At 45.3% G+C, this 12,614-nt stretch overlaps 2 protein-coding genes across 5 annotated transcripts in view; one reads left to right on the plus strand and one right to left on the minus strand.

Annotated features, from left to right (window-relative positions):
- Actn (alpha actinin) overlaps nucleotides 1-10,137 on the minus strand; it is a 14,424-nt gene extending 4,287 nt beyond the window's left edge. The window contains exons 1-7 of one of the 4 annotated variants that reach the window (XM_076814793.1): nucleotides 9,948-10,137; nucleotides 8,719-8,843; nucleotides 2,166-2,400; nucleotides 1,742-2,077; nucleotides 1,415-1,500; nucleotides 417-762; nucleotides 58-334 (exon numbers count right to left, since the gene is read on the minus strand). In XM_076814793.1, the coding sequence (XP_076670908.1) occupies nucleotides 58-334; nucleotides 417-762; nucleotides 1,415-1,500; nucleotides 1,742-2,077; nucleotides 2,166-2,400; nucleotides 8,719-8,820 (1,382 nt within the window). In that variant the 5' untranslated portion in view covers nucleotides 8,821-8,843; nucleotides 9,948-10,137. The other 3 variants (XM_076814794.1, XM_076814792.1, XM_076814795.1) reach the window with 3 other exon arrangements.
- Nucleotides 10,138-10,521: 384 nt separating this feature from the next.
- LOC143370130 (uncharacterized) lies at nucleotides 10,522-12,426 on the plus strand. The gene is made up of 3 exons (XM_076814800.1): nucleotides 10,522-10,894; nucleotides 10,980-12,041; nucleotides 12,132-12,426. Exons 1-3 carry the CDS (start codon nucleotides 10,876-10,878, stop codon nucleotides 12,272-12,274), a joined length of 1,224 nt encoding a protein of 407 aa, XP_076670915.1. The 5' UTR covers nucleotides 10,522-10,875; the 3' UTR covers nucleotides 12,275-12,426.
- Nucleotides 12,427-12,614: the final 188 nt, after the last annotated feature.

The raw sequence follows: 12,614 nt of genomic DNA on the forward strand, positions 1-12,614 counted from the left end.
TTGCCAATGTTTGTTCGTGGAGCAAGCAAGCTAATATCAACTATACTGCGGCATTACTTGAGTTCCTGCGCGATAGCAGCTATCTGTTCTACGCGGTCTTGATGGGCCGCGAGATCAGACTCGAAGGCCTCGTGCTTTTTCTTCAAAGCCTTCAGTTCATTGAGTTTACATTGTCGGAAGTGCTGCGACGTGAGCATCTCCTCCTTCCCTGCAGTCCATTCCTCGTGAGCGTCGGCCTTGTGCTTGAATTTCTGCGCTAGATGTTCGAGACGCTCGAGACGCATCATTTCCGACAGGAGCCATTCTTCGAATGATTTCTCCGCTAGCTCCAGGCCTGTAAACAATTCAAGTAGTGTATCGCAACGCGTCGCTAAACCTGCGGTCGGCATTGAGATTCCGACGTTGCGAAACCTCACCTTTCCAGGCTTTATTAATGTCTGAAACCATCTTTCCCTCCGTTGGCATGTATGCGGGTCGATTACTCAGTCTCAATTTCGTTTGTAAAGTATTGAAGTTCGTTTCGAGTTTGGCCTTCTGCTCGACGCGCGGAGGCTTGTGCTTGCGACGGTACGTTCTATATTCTTCCAATTTCTTCTGACAGCCGGCAAGAGAGTTATCGGTTTGACGACTGGCCAGCCAAGGCATCGTTCGTCGTATCCATTCCAGTAGATCGGACGCCAGGCGTTCGTACTCTTCCATCAGCCTCTCATTCTCTTGGTTCACTTTCAGAACTTTGCAAATCCTATTAGCGGCTGTCTCGGCCTATAATGGAAAGCAAACGCATTTGTTTCGTGGGACAAAGGCGCGTAGCTGTACGGGACGCGTTGCCTCCAGCAAGCACGGTTCGCTATACATTCATACACTGTCATACAGAGTTTGGCATTTATTTGTTACTGGTTAATTTCAAATGCAAAACACACCTTTTGCGCACCGCTAAAACAGTGGTAGTAGGAGGAAACGTAGGTCATCACAGCCCTCTCATCAGGCATTGCAGTGTTTCGCATATCTAGAAAAAGACATTCAAAGAAACTCAAACCATGCAGTGTTAGCGTAACAGTGTCCACTGAAAATCTTACTTTTCTCTTGGTGAGAGAACAAAAGTTTAACTGATACTTGTACTTTGGTTGGTACATTGAAAGTCTAACAAGTGCCTCTAATTAACGATACTGTGAATTCATTGTACAGTATGGGGGGGAGATAAGAAAAACATATACCAAAGGGATCTTTGGAAGAAACAATATGCTCTATGAGTGTCTAGTATCTGAGGACAAAACAATTATAACGATTATGCGATGGAATTAGCATGATCAAACACTGTTAAATGTAAGCATACAATTTAATCGTATTAGTGAAATATAGCAATGGTCGTTTTGTAACCAAAGTAAAGGAACAACACGCATTTCTTTACGCTGACCTGCTGAGCACCTTGGAACGCGTGGTAGTAGCAGGACACGTACGTCATGATTGCACGCTCATCTGGCTTGGGTGTGTTGATCAAATCTATATGATATTAAGGGAACATAATATTAAGAATTTATACGATTAAATAACACGAGGAAAACTCATTTGATCATAGTTCCATCCTGTACCCGGTGTACCCCAACGAAATCCCTAAAGTTGTAGGACAAAGAAACTTCTCTCTCTCTCTCGCTCTCTCTCTCGCGCGTTAAACAACAGAGTCAATAATGTCACATGCAATATCCGACAGAAGTTTTAAACGATTCAATACACGTATCCTTACCATCGGGATCTAACATGCGAGGAATGTCGAGATACTTTTCAGCAACATCAAAGGCAGTGTTCAAATTCTCAAGTGGATTGTCCTTGCTGAGTTTATTGTAATCGATAAGATCGGGACGATGGCGGTGAATGAGGGCGCAAAACGCCAAACCGTCCTTGAACGACAGGTGGAAGTTCTGAACGTTAACATTCTTATACGGCGCGGTCTTGCGTTGGCACCACAGCAGCAGGCCCTCCTTAGCAGTCATTTCCTCCACGGAGATGTCCTGGATGGCGAATCTCAGGATTATAGTCCAGATCATGCCCAAAGTCATCTTCAGGTTGCCGTCCACGATTTCTGCAACAAGCCGACCGCTGACCTTGTAATTCTTGTAAACTCCTCTACGCGCTTTATAAGGGAACGTTTCAGAGATGAAAGAACTAACCCTCTGCTCCGATAGAAACCAATTTAACTCCTTTACTGGCAATGTAATCCAGAGCTTTGTTTACATTTGCAATCTTGTGGAACCGCATCTTGCCTCTGTCTGGTCTTGGAAGAGTTTCGCCTGAGATCACCTCGAGCAGCAACATCAACTTCAGCCCGTTTCTAAAGTCATCCTCGATCGATTCGATGGCGGTCCCTGCTTTGCGGAGGTGCGAATTGCACCATGCTGTGAATGTCTGAAAAGAAATTAAATAAACACAATTACTAAACACGTTCGCATTCGGGCAAAGTGGCGCGTATTTTATTCGAAGGCAATGCAAACATTTACTTATTCTCCATTTTTGGCGATGGTATTGCGCCGCTCTGCCTATTCAACTATTTTTAATTAAATAATACAATATCCAGCAGAATGTTATGACTAAGAAGAATTTAAAATGGGGAATTGAGCTTGACTGCTGCTTAGTGTATATTTTAGTAACGACCCCAATCCCTCCTGCTATATATATCTTCTGTCCTGGTTCTTAAATTGTGCTTCCTATTGCCCAGACCAAAGATTTTCAAACCTTTAATATCTAGAAGCATAAAATTCCGCGCACCCTGATATTTGATAGCGATCTCTGGTCGTTGCAATCAATCACCGAACAACCAGACTATCGCAAACATCAGATAACGCGATTTATGGCATCTTATGTTACATTAATTCGTACAAAGTATCGCAGTAAAAAGGTAAAAATAAGAATTACGTTCGGATCTACGAAATCATAATGGAATACAAAATTTCTTATCGATATCGTACATAGGCAATCGATATAAATGCGTTGCGTAAAAGATCGTAACTTTGAACGCGAACAGTGTTAATAAACAGAGTTTGTTTTAATAATGGAGTAATAACTACGAGAGTGCGCGAGATCGGAATATTACTATCGTTAAGTAAATCGCTAGTAACGTCGCTATAACGAGCCGCGCTTTATTGCAAGAGACGGCGTGAGAAGGTGGAAAAAAAATGCGACATCAGCGACCGTGAATTTTTTTTCGAAACGAGATAGACGGAGAGAGAAAAATATTGTCTGAAATTTAATACGGGTAGCGTGAAGCGCGACCGGCCAAAATTGGACATGAGCCACCTTAACTTCTACGAGCGCTCTAAGATCTATTTGTAAAACATTGACTCCTCCCGCGCTGGGCGGCTGAGCATTTCGAAAACATTCTGATCTCTTCTGCTTCCGCCGGTATCATTAAATCAAGACCGATAGGGTGACAAACGATAAATGAGGAATAATAAACAAGCTCCGCCGGAATCCTCGAGTTCCATCGATCGGAAATTAATTAATCGTCGGCGAACGTTCGCTACGAACAGACGCCACGCTCGAAACCGCCGAATGGCAGAAAAATTACAATACGATCGTGTGTTATTTGCTGATGGAACATCCGATCTACATCCACGCGAGAGCCGCGATCGCATTTCCTGTGGCAACCACAAATCCCGCTCCGAAAATACATTTCCTGAGAATTCATGGGCATTCTGTTAACGTCGCCGTTACTTTCGAAACGCGATGATTCTCGCATTCACAGAAACGCTAGACATTTTTTTTTCCCCCCTCCGTAACGTTACGTGGCAATAGCGGCTGCAAGCACTGGCAAGAAGGAAGCTCCGTTATGTAAACGGGCAGCACTGTGAAATAAAGAAACGAAAACGTTCATTTATGTAAACTTTCTTTATATACGCTCGTGACTCATAACCTAGCTTTCTACAAACTACTGGAACGCGGCAAGACGCCGGCGCGATCCTGTAAGACTGGCGGTGCGTTAATTAGCCGCTACAATCACAAGAGATTTATTTGTAACGTGTACTCGATCGATCGCGCCAATTGTTACACAGTCGGGTACGGATGGACAAATGCTTGATTGACTGGCTACTATTGCCGTGTCAAGCGGTCAGGCACGGAAATTTTTACAGGTATCTGCCGTGCAGCCCCGCCAAAAATATATGCAGTTAAACACGAAACGCCCTAAATACGATGCGCATAATTCACCTAACCTAAATTCGAAATATCGCGCGTGTACAGCCGCGTGGACACGCTTGCGCGTTATGTCTATTCTTAAAACCTCTGGCATTGAATTTCCATAATAATGTGCGAATTCCCGCGTTACTTTGCGCGCCTGAGCACGCAATTAGCCACGATTCAGTGTCGACAGCGTCGCGTTGACCGTTGGGAACGGTCAATGAAAAATCGTGACGCGAAACCTCTAATTAAAGGCCCACCTTAAAGTCGCCCGAGTAATCTGAAAGAAGACGCGGCGTAAAATACGACGCGGAGACTGAAGAAGAGAATTGGCACGTTACTTAGAGTGCGCGTGACAACCGCGCAACAAAGCTGCTGCAAAAGATATTTACGACAGTCAGTTCGAGGGAACGAGTCGCGCGATTTGCAAAATCCTGTTACTCCGACGCCCGAACGAGGGGTTCGGGGCAGGTGTTCCTGCTCGCATGGGCAGGTGGCGATGTCGTCGGTTAAAGCCATGTAGCACCAGTCACGTATCTATGTGTCTATAGTGCTTTATGATTGGCAATCTCCTCGCCGCCACAACGAGCAAAGAAAGTTGAACGGAAGATATCCCGATTTAACGATAGCTACGCGGTATCGGATTGCATATCTCCCTACCTAGATCCATACGCTTAGGAAAACAGAACCGAGGGCTCCTCTTCCCTGTTTCAATAAATACAGATATATACATAGAAATTACGTTCGCACCTTTCACGACACGGGTTCCTGCGCGTAAAAAAGTGTGTCCTACTTCTGATTACGTTTCCCGTGGATCTCCCGCGGCCGTTGTTTGCCGCGGGCAAACCGACAGACGTTACAATTCACGGGGATTCGATGACTTCGCTCGGCGATCGTAGGAGAGGAAAAATCTGTTATTCCGACTACCGTTTACGTTACGCTCGCTACCGAGCCGAGAATAATCCTGGAAGATCGTGTTTAACGGAAAACACGATGGTCGACATTCTATTTCCGGAGGCGTATCAACGGGGCGAACGGAAATGCTGAAAATTCATTCAAGAAACTATTCCAACGGCCGGTTACGTGGAGCGCGGGTATTTCGTGGTAATTATCGCGACGACCTTTGCGAGCGACGAATAGCCGGCTGAAAATAGTGTAACGCGTGGGCGTCGGTTGCATTTTAAACGAAACGTAATCGCGGGGCCAGCAATAAACATAAGGCGCGAGCGCGGCCGCACACGGACGCCTGGCGGTTGTACGCGCAGGGAACTTAATCATCGCATAAGAATCGACTTAGCGATGCATAGCGTGTACGGGTCACCCGATTCCAATCTGAGATCTGGCGCACAGCCTAAACTCCTCTCAAAGGTTAACGATCTTCGCCTACCGTCCACGAACAAATCGATCGATCGATTCGTCAAACGTGCGCGATCTTCGTCAAACTGTACAGCCACCGTAAAGAGAGCCGATTCGCTGTTAATGCGCGGTGAACGCCTCGCGGACCGTTTCTAAAAATATTTGTCTCCCCCCTTGATCGCGTTCAATGCTCCACCTTCGACTCCATCGAACTCTAAATCGAGTGCGATCGAGGAGGAAAAAATCTGATTCTCGATCGCCGCGACAATTTACGTTAGAACGAGTCCTGAAACGGCGCTACGGTGGGAGACACAGGAACGCGGTTCTATATCGCATGCCTATATGTTTTCAGCGAGACGGTCTCAAGGGTGCAGAGAGCACTGCGGAGCAGAGAGCCTGAAAAATCCTACACAATGCTCGGCAAAATCATATCGTGAAAGGTTAAGCTAAGCGGCGGTTAAAGCTCGGAGGCAACTCTGATCGGAGGATACGGACCCTGTGATCGACGTGCTTCTACAGCGCGCTTTATTTATGTACACAATGGGACGAAAATAATATTTTCTAAGTAACGGGAAATCGTCGGTCGGCAGTAAATAAAGTGCACTCTTTTTTCAGAGTGACGGAGATCGTGCCACCGCTTGTTTTGATTCCGTTTCACTTGGACTACGGACGTCTCGCCATCGAGGTATCGTTACGATCTCTCGGGTCCTTGGCTCTGCCGTTTCCCCAGCGGCAAATCAGACAATTGGGCGTTGCATTTCTGATGGGCCACCCTGTGTATCGTCTATTTATACGGTAACGTCCAGACGTCGCGCGGACGGAAACGACGATGAGAGTACATCGACGGCAGTCCTTCTGACGAACAGTAACGAGCCCGGCGTATTGCTTCACGATATACGTGCCATTAATCACCCAGTGATAACGCTAGGTATGCCGTTCTTCGGCCTTCGGCGAATTATCGCCCGGACACGATTAAGCGCCAGAATGGCTATCGAAATTTCAGCACCGCTACAAAGTTAAGTACGCGCGAATATTCCGCGGAACCTAATAATCTTTGAGAATCCAAAGGAATTCGAGTTTCGATAAGTTCGCACCACCGAGGCCTTGAAAAACTTGGAGAATCTTAATTATAGATTCCCAGAATTTCGAGCGCGCTACCAGCGAAGTAATTACTGGCCACGAATTTGGCAGGCGACAAAGTTCCAACCAGCAACGAGACAATCGCGGGGAATTCGAAAGAAAATTGGCACGTCCTCCGCGCGATTCGGACCGACGTGTTGGGCCATCGTCGCCTCGTCTTCTTTATAGTTTTCAGCGGGAGAAGCGCCGATGGAAACGACGTAACCGTGAACACCGTGACCCATTTGAAAGCGAGAGAGGAAAATGCCTATCGCCGCGTTCCTCGGAATCTTTCGCTCGAAAAGCACGATCAAGCGGCCCAAGATTTTACGAGAAATTGTACAGTTAACCGTCCCGCACCAACTAGCCAGCTCTTTCGTTCTCCATATACATACAGGTTGGTTCGTCTAACCCGACGACCTAAAATTCCACGTAACCCGTTCGTTGCATGGAAGAATTATTCGAACGCGATACGAAGGTCGTCTTCCGGGTGTTGAATAGAATTGCGGAGAGGCGTGTTAGGTCCGACGTTAACATTTACCAGTAGGTTAAATTCGCAAACACTTTTTATTGCCGCCTAATCTACCTTTTCCGGCAAAGAGATACGAGCCATCTAAAGTCTAAAGGTTGCTCCATTGCTCTATGTACCCACGAAAATACCAGAGTCGTAATCGTTGGAACGTCGCTGCAAAGTGTTTCAGGGTCGCGAGAATTTACGGTGCCGTGAGATTATCAGCAAACGATAGATAGAACGAAGTTGCTGATTTATCAGGATTCGAAACCCAGAACCTGTTGATAAATTCGTTTACTCGGGAGAGAGGAGCGCCGATGCATGGCCAGGCGTGGTTTGTCAAAGAACAGACGAAAAGAAAGGAACACGGTTGTCGATACTGTCGATACTTTCGTGGGAAACGGTGCCGTCTATTCGCGAGAAAATCATATTCACGCGCTTGGCTTATCGGGCCAATTGTCGAATCGAATACGCGCGTCGTGATTTACGCCGGATATTTCTAGCGAGGACACCTAACGATGGACCGAAGTAGACGAGGGATTATCTCGGTGAAAAAGCATTCTGAAATTTGCGAGGGGGGCGAAGGTCTCGCCTATCTAGTATTTGATCGACGCCGCGGACGAAATCGATTTCTCGGGCCTGAGGGAGCATCGACAGGGAGTCACGTTACTCTGGAATGACTCAGTGCTCGATTATTTTTGTCATAAAGTCTGAAAATACAATCCGAAGGGCTCCCGACCGGCGGTGTACGTAACCGAGTCGGACCTGAGAGAGCCTTGAGCCCCTGCCAAAAATGAAGAAAACGCGTTTTCAACGCGTACTTGAAGCTGCTCCACTTTATCTATTGACACCGCATTAATCTGCCTCCCTTCTGTGTATGTATTATACCTTGTCCGGGTGAATCTTCACGCGCAATTATCGCTCCGCGGGTCGCGGATCCGACCGCCTTTTATTCCTTTCTAATCTCGCATCAAAGTTCTACTTAAATGTTTAGCAGGGTGCCTGCTACGAGATCGGCTCAACTGTCAAGTAAACTAAAGCGCCGTTCCTACGAAAGAATATAGCGCGATCGTGCTTCCACTATCGGATAAATACGAGCGGGAAGGGTCAGGTAGCCTAAGTGTGGCCTAAAATTGTCCAACGCGACGCTTCGTCTTCTGAAAGATTGATTTGTAAAATACCCAAAGTACGTGCAATATCTCCCGTCGCTCTTCCTCGCGCCCAAGTACGTAATTCGAAAATCGTACCGGGCTCGGTGAGGTTATGTACAGCGCTCATTAAACGATATCCATAGATTCATTCCCTCGTAAATAGCGGCTAGAACGGAAACATGGGGCTAGGTTTTCAAGGAACTCGAGTTCAAGGAATTCATTCGCTTATCAAAACTACGTATCGCATGTTGGGGCACCCAAGTGCATAACGTTGCGATACTCGAAGCAGGAGTTCTCCGAGAGAACGGTAAAAAAAAAAAGAAGAGAAAAAGGAAAGGGGTACACGAGGAAGGACTAGAAATGTGTTGAGAAAACGAGAGGCGAAGAAAATGGGGAAGGAGATAGGAGACTCACCTTTTTCTGCTGTTTTTCCCAAGCCGGGTCCAAAAGGCCTTCCCTCTCCCACTCCTCCTCCGGCTCCATGTATCCGTCCCCGTAAGCTTCCATGTCGTTCATCCTTCCGCGGTTATCTCACGTTCCTTGAAACGCAAACGATTTCCGTGTCACTCGTGTACAGACACTCGGGTTACGCCCCCAAGAACGACGATCTCGATCGTAATCGTACGCCAGCGATCCTTATTTCCTACACTCGCCCCGCGACAACCAGAGACAGCGATCGCAATGCACCCGTCGACGGAGAAAGAGAGAGGCGAGATTCCGCGTAGCGCGATCGAAAGGGAAGGAAAAGGGTGGCTGGCTGGCTGACTGACAGACAGACGATTCGAAACGAGAAGACAGAGAGACGAGAGATGCCGCGAGAGCGGAGGAAAAAAAAGACGTGTACGTTTTTGTAATGTGAAAACGTACCCGCTAAGCCCAGAAAACGGTTCGGTTCGTGTCGTTCTTTCTCTCGCGCTGACCCCTCTGCCACGAGTCTGACACACGATTTGCTCGCCGGCGCACGAGCCTCCCCTCCCACACGCTCCCTTTCTCGCTCCCGCGCTCTCTCTCTCTCTCTCTCTCTCGCCTTCTCTCTCGCCGTCTCTTTGCCACACCGCCCCGCGCCCCACGCCCGCTACCCGCCATCCCGCCACCCCGACGCCCACCCAACCACCCAAAGATCCCGTTCCCATGCAACAGCTTCCGTGTCCAACCCCCGCGAACTACTGAACAGCCACTCAACCATTTCGAATATGTGCACGATGGGGTGGCGCGAATCGCGAGTTCGATTTGATTCGATCGTGTGATTAAACAAAATGCGTCGCCGTTTGAAAACGGTCGGCTCTCTCGCGATATGCCAACCAACAGGTAAATATGCCTGGTATCTGCGGTCGCAACGCGAAACTCAGGCCAAAGGTAATTACCCGAGTAGATTACACGCGTAAATGAGGGCTTAATATTGGGAGGGAAAATCGAATTAATGATACAACGACGGCGGTCGATGCCGTCCAACAAACTTTCACATATCGAGGGTATCGCTTAACTGGAAGTTCATTGTAAACAAACAAGAGGCGTTCGTGGACTTTTCACGGTAGACCTGATTTTAAACCTTTCGTTATCCTCGATCGATCTACTCCGAACAGCTTTAAAAACGTTCGGTTGCATGGGTCGGTAGATACGCAAGCACATCTGCTGAAACTAACCTCCGTTCCCTTGCTAGCGCGAATCCCGTCCAGCAGGCAGCTCGGAGAATACGAAGATATCGAAAATAGTATCGAAGGCGACTAAGACACTTGATTCACCCACACACGATAAAAATAGTACGGTAATCCGCGTGAATTTCCCAAAACAACAAGGGTAACTCCATTCCTCCGAAACTTCACGGACATTCAGGCATGAACATTTTCAACATAGAGGGGCGACACTAGCGCCCTGGTTGCTCCTCTTCGCCAAAGAGGATAAGATAGAGTGAAGCATCCTATAAGAGCCCGTGTTAAAAAGTAATATACGAGATAAATTAAAGATTAATTTAACTTTATTTATTATGTTTTATTTATATATGTATATGTAATTCATCATTAATCAATTTTAACATAATATCAAATTTACACTTCTTTTCATTATTTCTTCTTTAATTAATATTTTAGGTCGTTCATTTCTAACTTCAAAAATTTTAAATATTCCCTCTTATCGAAATTTCGCCGGCTTGAAGCACCAGAGGGCGCTGAATCTCGTATATTACTTTTTCACACGGGCTCTTATGGGATGCTTCCACTCTATCTTATCCTCTTTGTATACACGTAGATGTAAATGAGAATGGACGTGAATAGATCTGAAACCCGTAGTGATGGAATGCCGATATTTATTATCCCTTTTTAAATACAGTCTGTGATACTCTGCTGGAAGCGTGTAGTTAAGTATTCGTTAGAGTTTAAGTGCTCGGATCGGCGGTCACTTACTTACTGTTAAAAATACTTTCCGTTGAGTGAAACCCTGCAAGGAACAAATAAGCTTTATAAGATGTTTGAACAAGTATCGCAAAGATAAGCCGGGGTTCGGCCGATATTTACGGAAAGGTATTACTTGCGGGGTGTTGTCGAGTGAAATAATAGAAATAACCGAACCGGTAAAATGGCATCTTCGTTATCAGGTATTAAAATTGGCTTTAACCTAAGTAATCATTTGTCCCTGCATCGGGATCTTCTTTTACATCACACGCATTTTACTTTTTCCAGCGTATTGGGTGAGATTCTTTAAGGGTGCAGGATTTCCCCAAGACGTAGCCACAAAGCACGCAGTCGTGTTCTCTAATAATCGCATCAAGCCGGACATGTTACCCGATTTAGATAAGCCCAGTCTCAAAGAAATGGGCATAGCTTTAATGGGAGATATGATCGCTATTTTGAGATACGCAAAGAAAGTAGTCGAAGAGACAACTTGCGAAAGGTTCCTTGTTGATAGCGAAGACTCCTCTGGAACACCTAAGCCAATAGCAAAGAAAACGGTAACCAAGGCACCTGCTAAAACAGTAGCTTCTAAAGTTAAATCTGATACCGTTGCTGTGAAAAAGATTGTTAAAGTTCCAACCAGCTTGGTAAAAAAGACCGTTACCGTTAAGAAACCGGTATCGACGTCGGGAGAAATAATTACAGAGCTCGCTAATCAAAAGAAACAAACTGTTCTTAAAAGGAAATTGGAAGAGGAAGACGAATTTGACAGTACCAACGAAGATGAATGGAACGGAACAGTCAAGAAGGTGAAATCAATGGACAATAAAGACGAGAAAGTGGGTTACACGGTAATACTTCCAAAAGGATCGACGACCAGAGGTCAACAGATCCTTAAAAAGTCCATGGAACAAAAGCGAACTGTATTCGACAGGCTGGGCGACAGTTCTGTAACTAGTACGACAAATCTAGCCGAAACATTGCCGACGTTTAATATCACGGGACTAGGGAAAGATGTTCTTAAAAGATCTGTAAGCGTTTTCAATCGGCTGGGAGATAAAGATGCCAAGAAAGATAATATCGCTCAAGCGGGTATACTGAAAAATGGAACGACAACTAACACAGGGATATTGAAGATTAAAAGTCCTAGCGCAAGAACCTCGGTTATTACGACAAACAAAGTGATATCGAAAAGTGTGGGTACAATGCGAGCGGATCAAGAAGCAAGTAGAAAAGTTATGTCGAATAATGTAACGCAATTAGTAAAAACGACGAAAAAGATTTCTTTCAATAATACATCTTCGAGCAATGCTAAGATGACAAAACCCGGTATTGCTTCGGGAAAATTAGGTACATGGTGTAAATTTTAATAAGATCGAATAACATAACTATACGTATTTACGGCGTCTTTTTAACTATGGTATGTAATGACATTTTCAGCATCAGAACGACTGACTTCCATTCCGGCAAAAGCTCGGTTGGGTACAGTCAAAACTAGTGCTGCAAAACAAGTAACTTTTGATCGAGTTATGACAGTAGCACATGTGAAGAAACCAGATGTTTTTAGTCGCCTTGGAATTTGAGTGAATATTTATATGTTATTAGCCTCTTATCTCAGAGTAATATGTATGTTTGTGATTAAGACTTCTTTGTACAAAGCTAAATAATTTCCTACTACATAGATTGTAAAAGTACAGAATGCAATGGTCATTAAATCGTGTTAATTAAGCAGTGAGATTGTATATGGAAATTCTTTAAAAAAATCTGACGTTTTGTAACAAATCGTGTAGATACTTGTTTTGAGGAACAATTTATAATATATATACATATACCTTTAGAATTAAAATACTCTGAAAAAATTATGTAGAAGTTATATTTCTAATATTCTCTATTAATACTGAGCAACAAAGTATTCGGTATAAT

This window comes from Andrena cerasifolii, chromosome 6 (assembly GCF_050908995.1).
Source record: "Andrena cerasifolii isolate SP2316 chromosome 6, iyAndCera1_principal, whole genome shotgun sequence".
In the NCBI taxonomy this organism is placed as follows: domain Eukaryota; kingdom Metazoa; phylum Arthropoda; class Insecta; order Hymenoptera; family Andrenidae; genus Andrena; species Andrena cerasifolii.

What these genes read in the sequence shown, in the direction of transcription:
- LOC143370130 (XM_076814800.1), top strand. An exon ending in TATTGCTTCGGGAAAATTAG is followed by an intron (nt 12,042 to 12,131) that starts GTACATGGTGTA and finishes TGACATTTTCAG; the next exon opens with CATCAGAACGACTGACTTCC.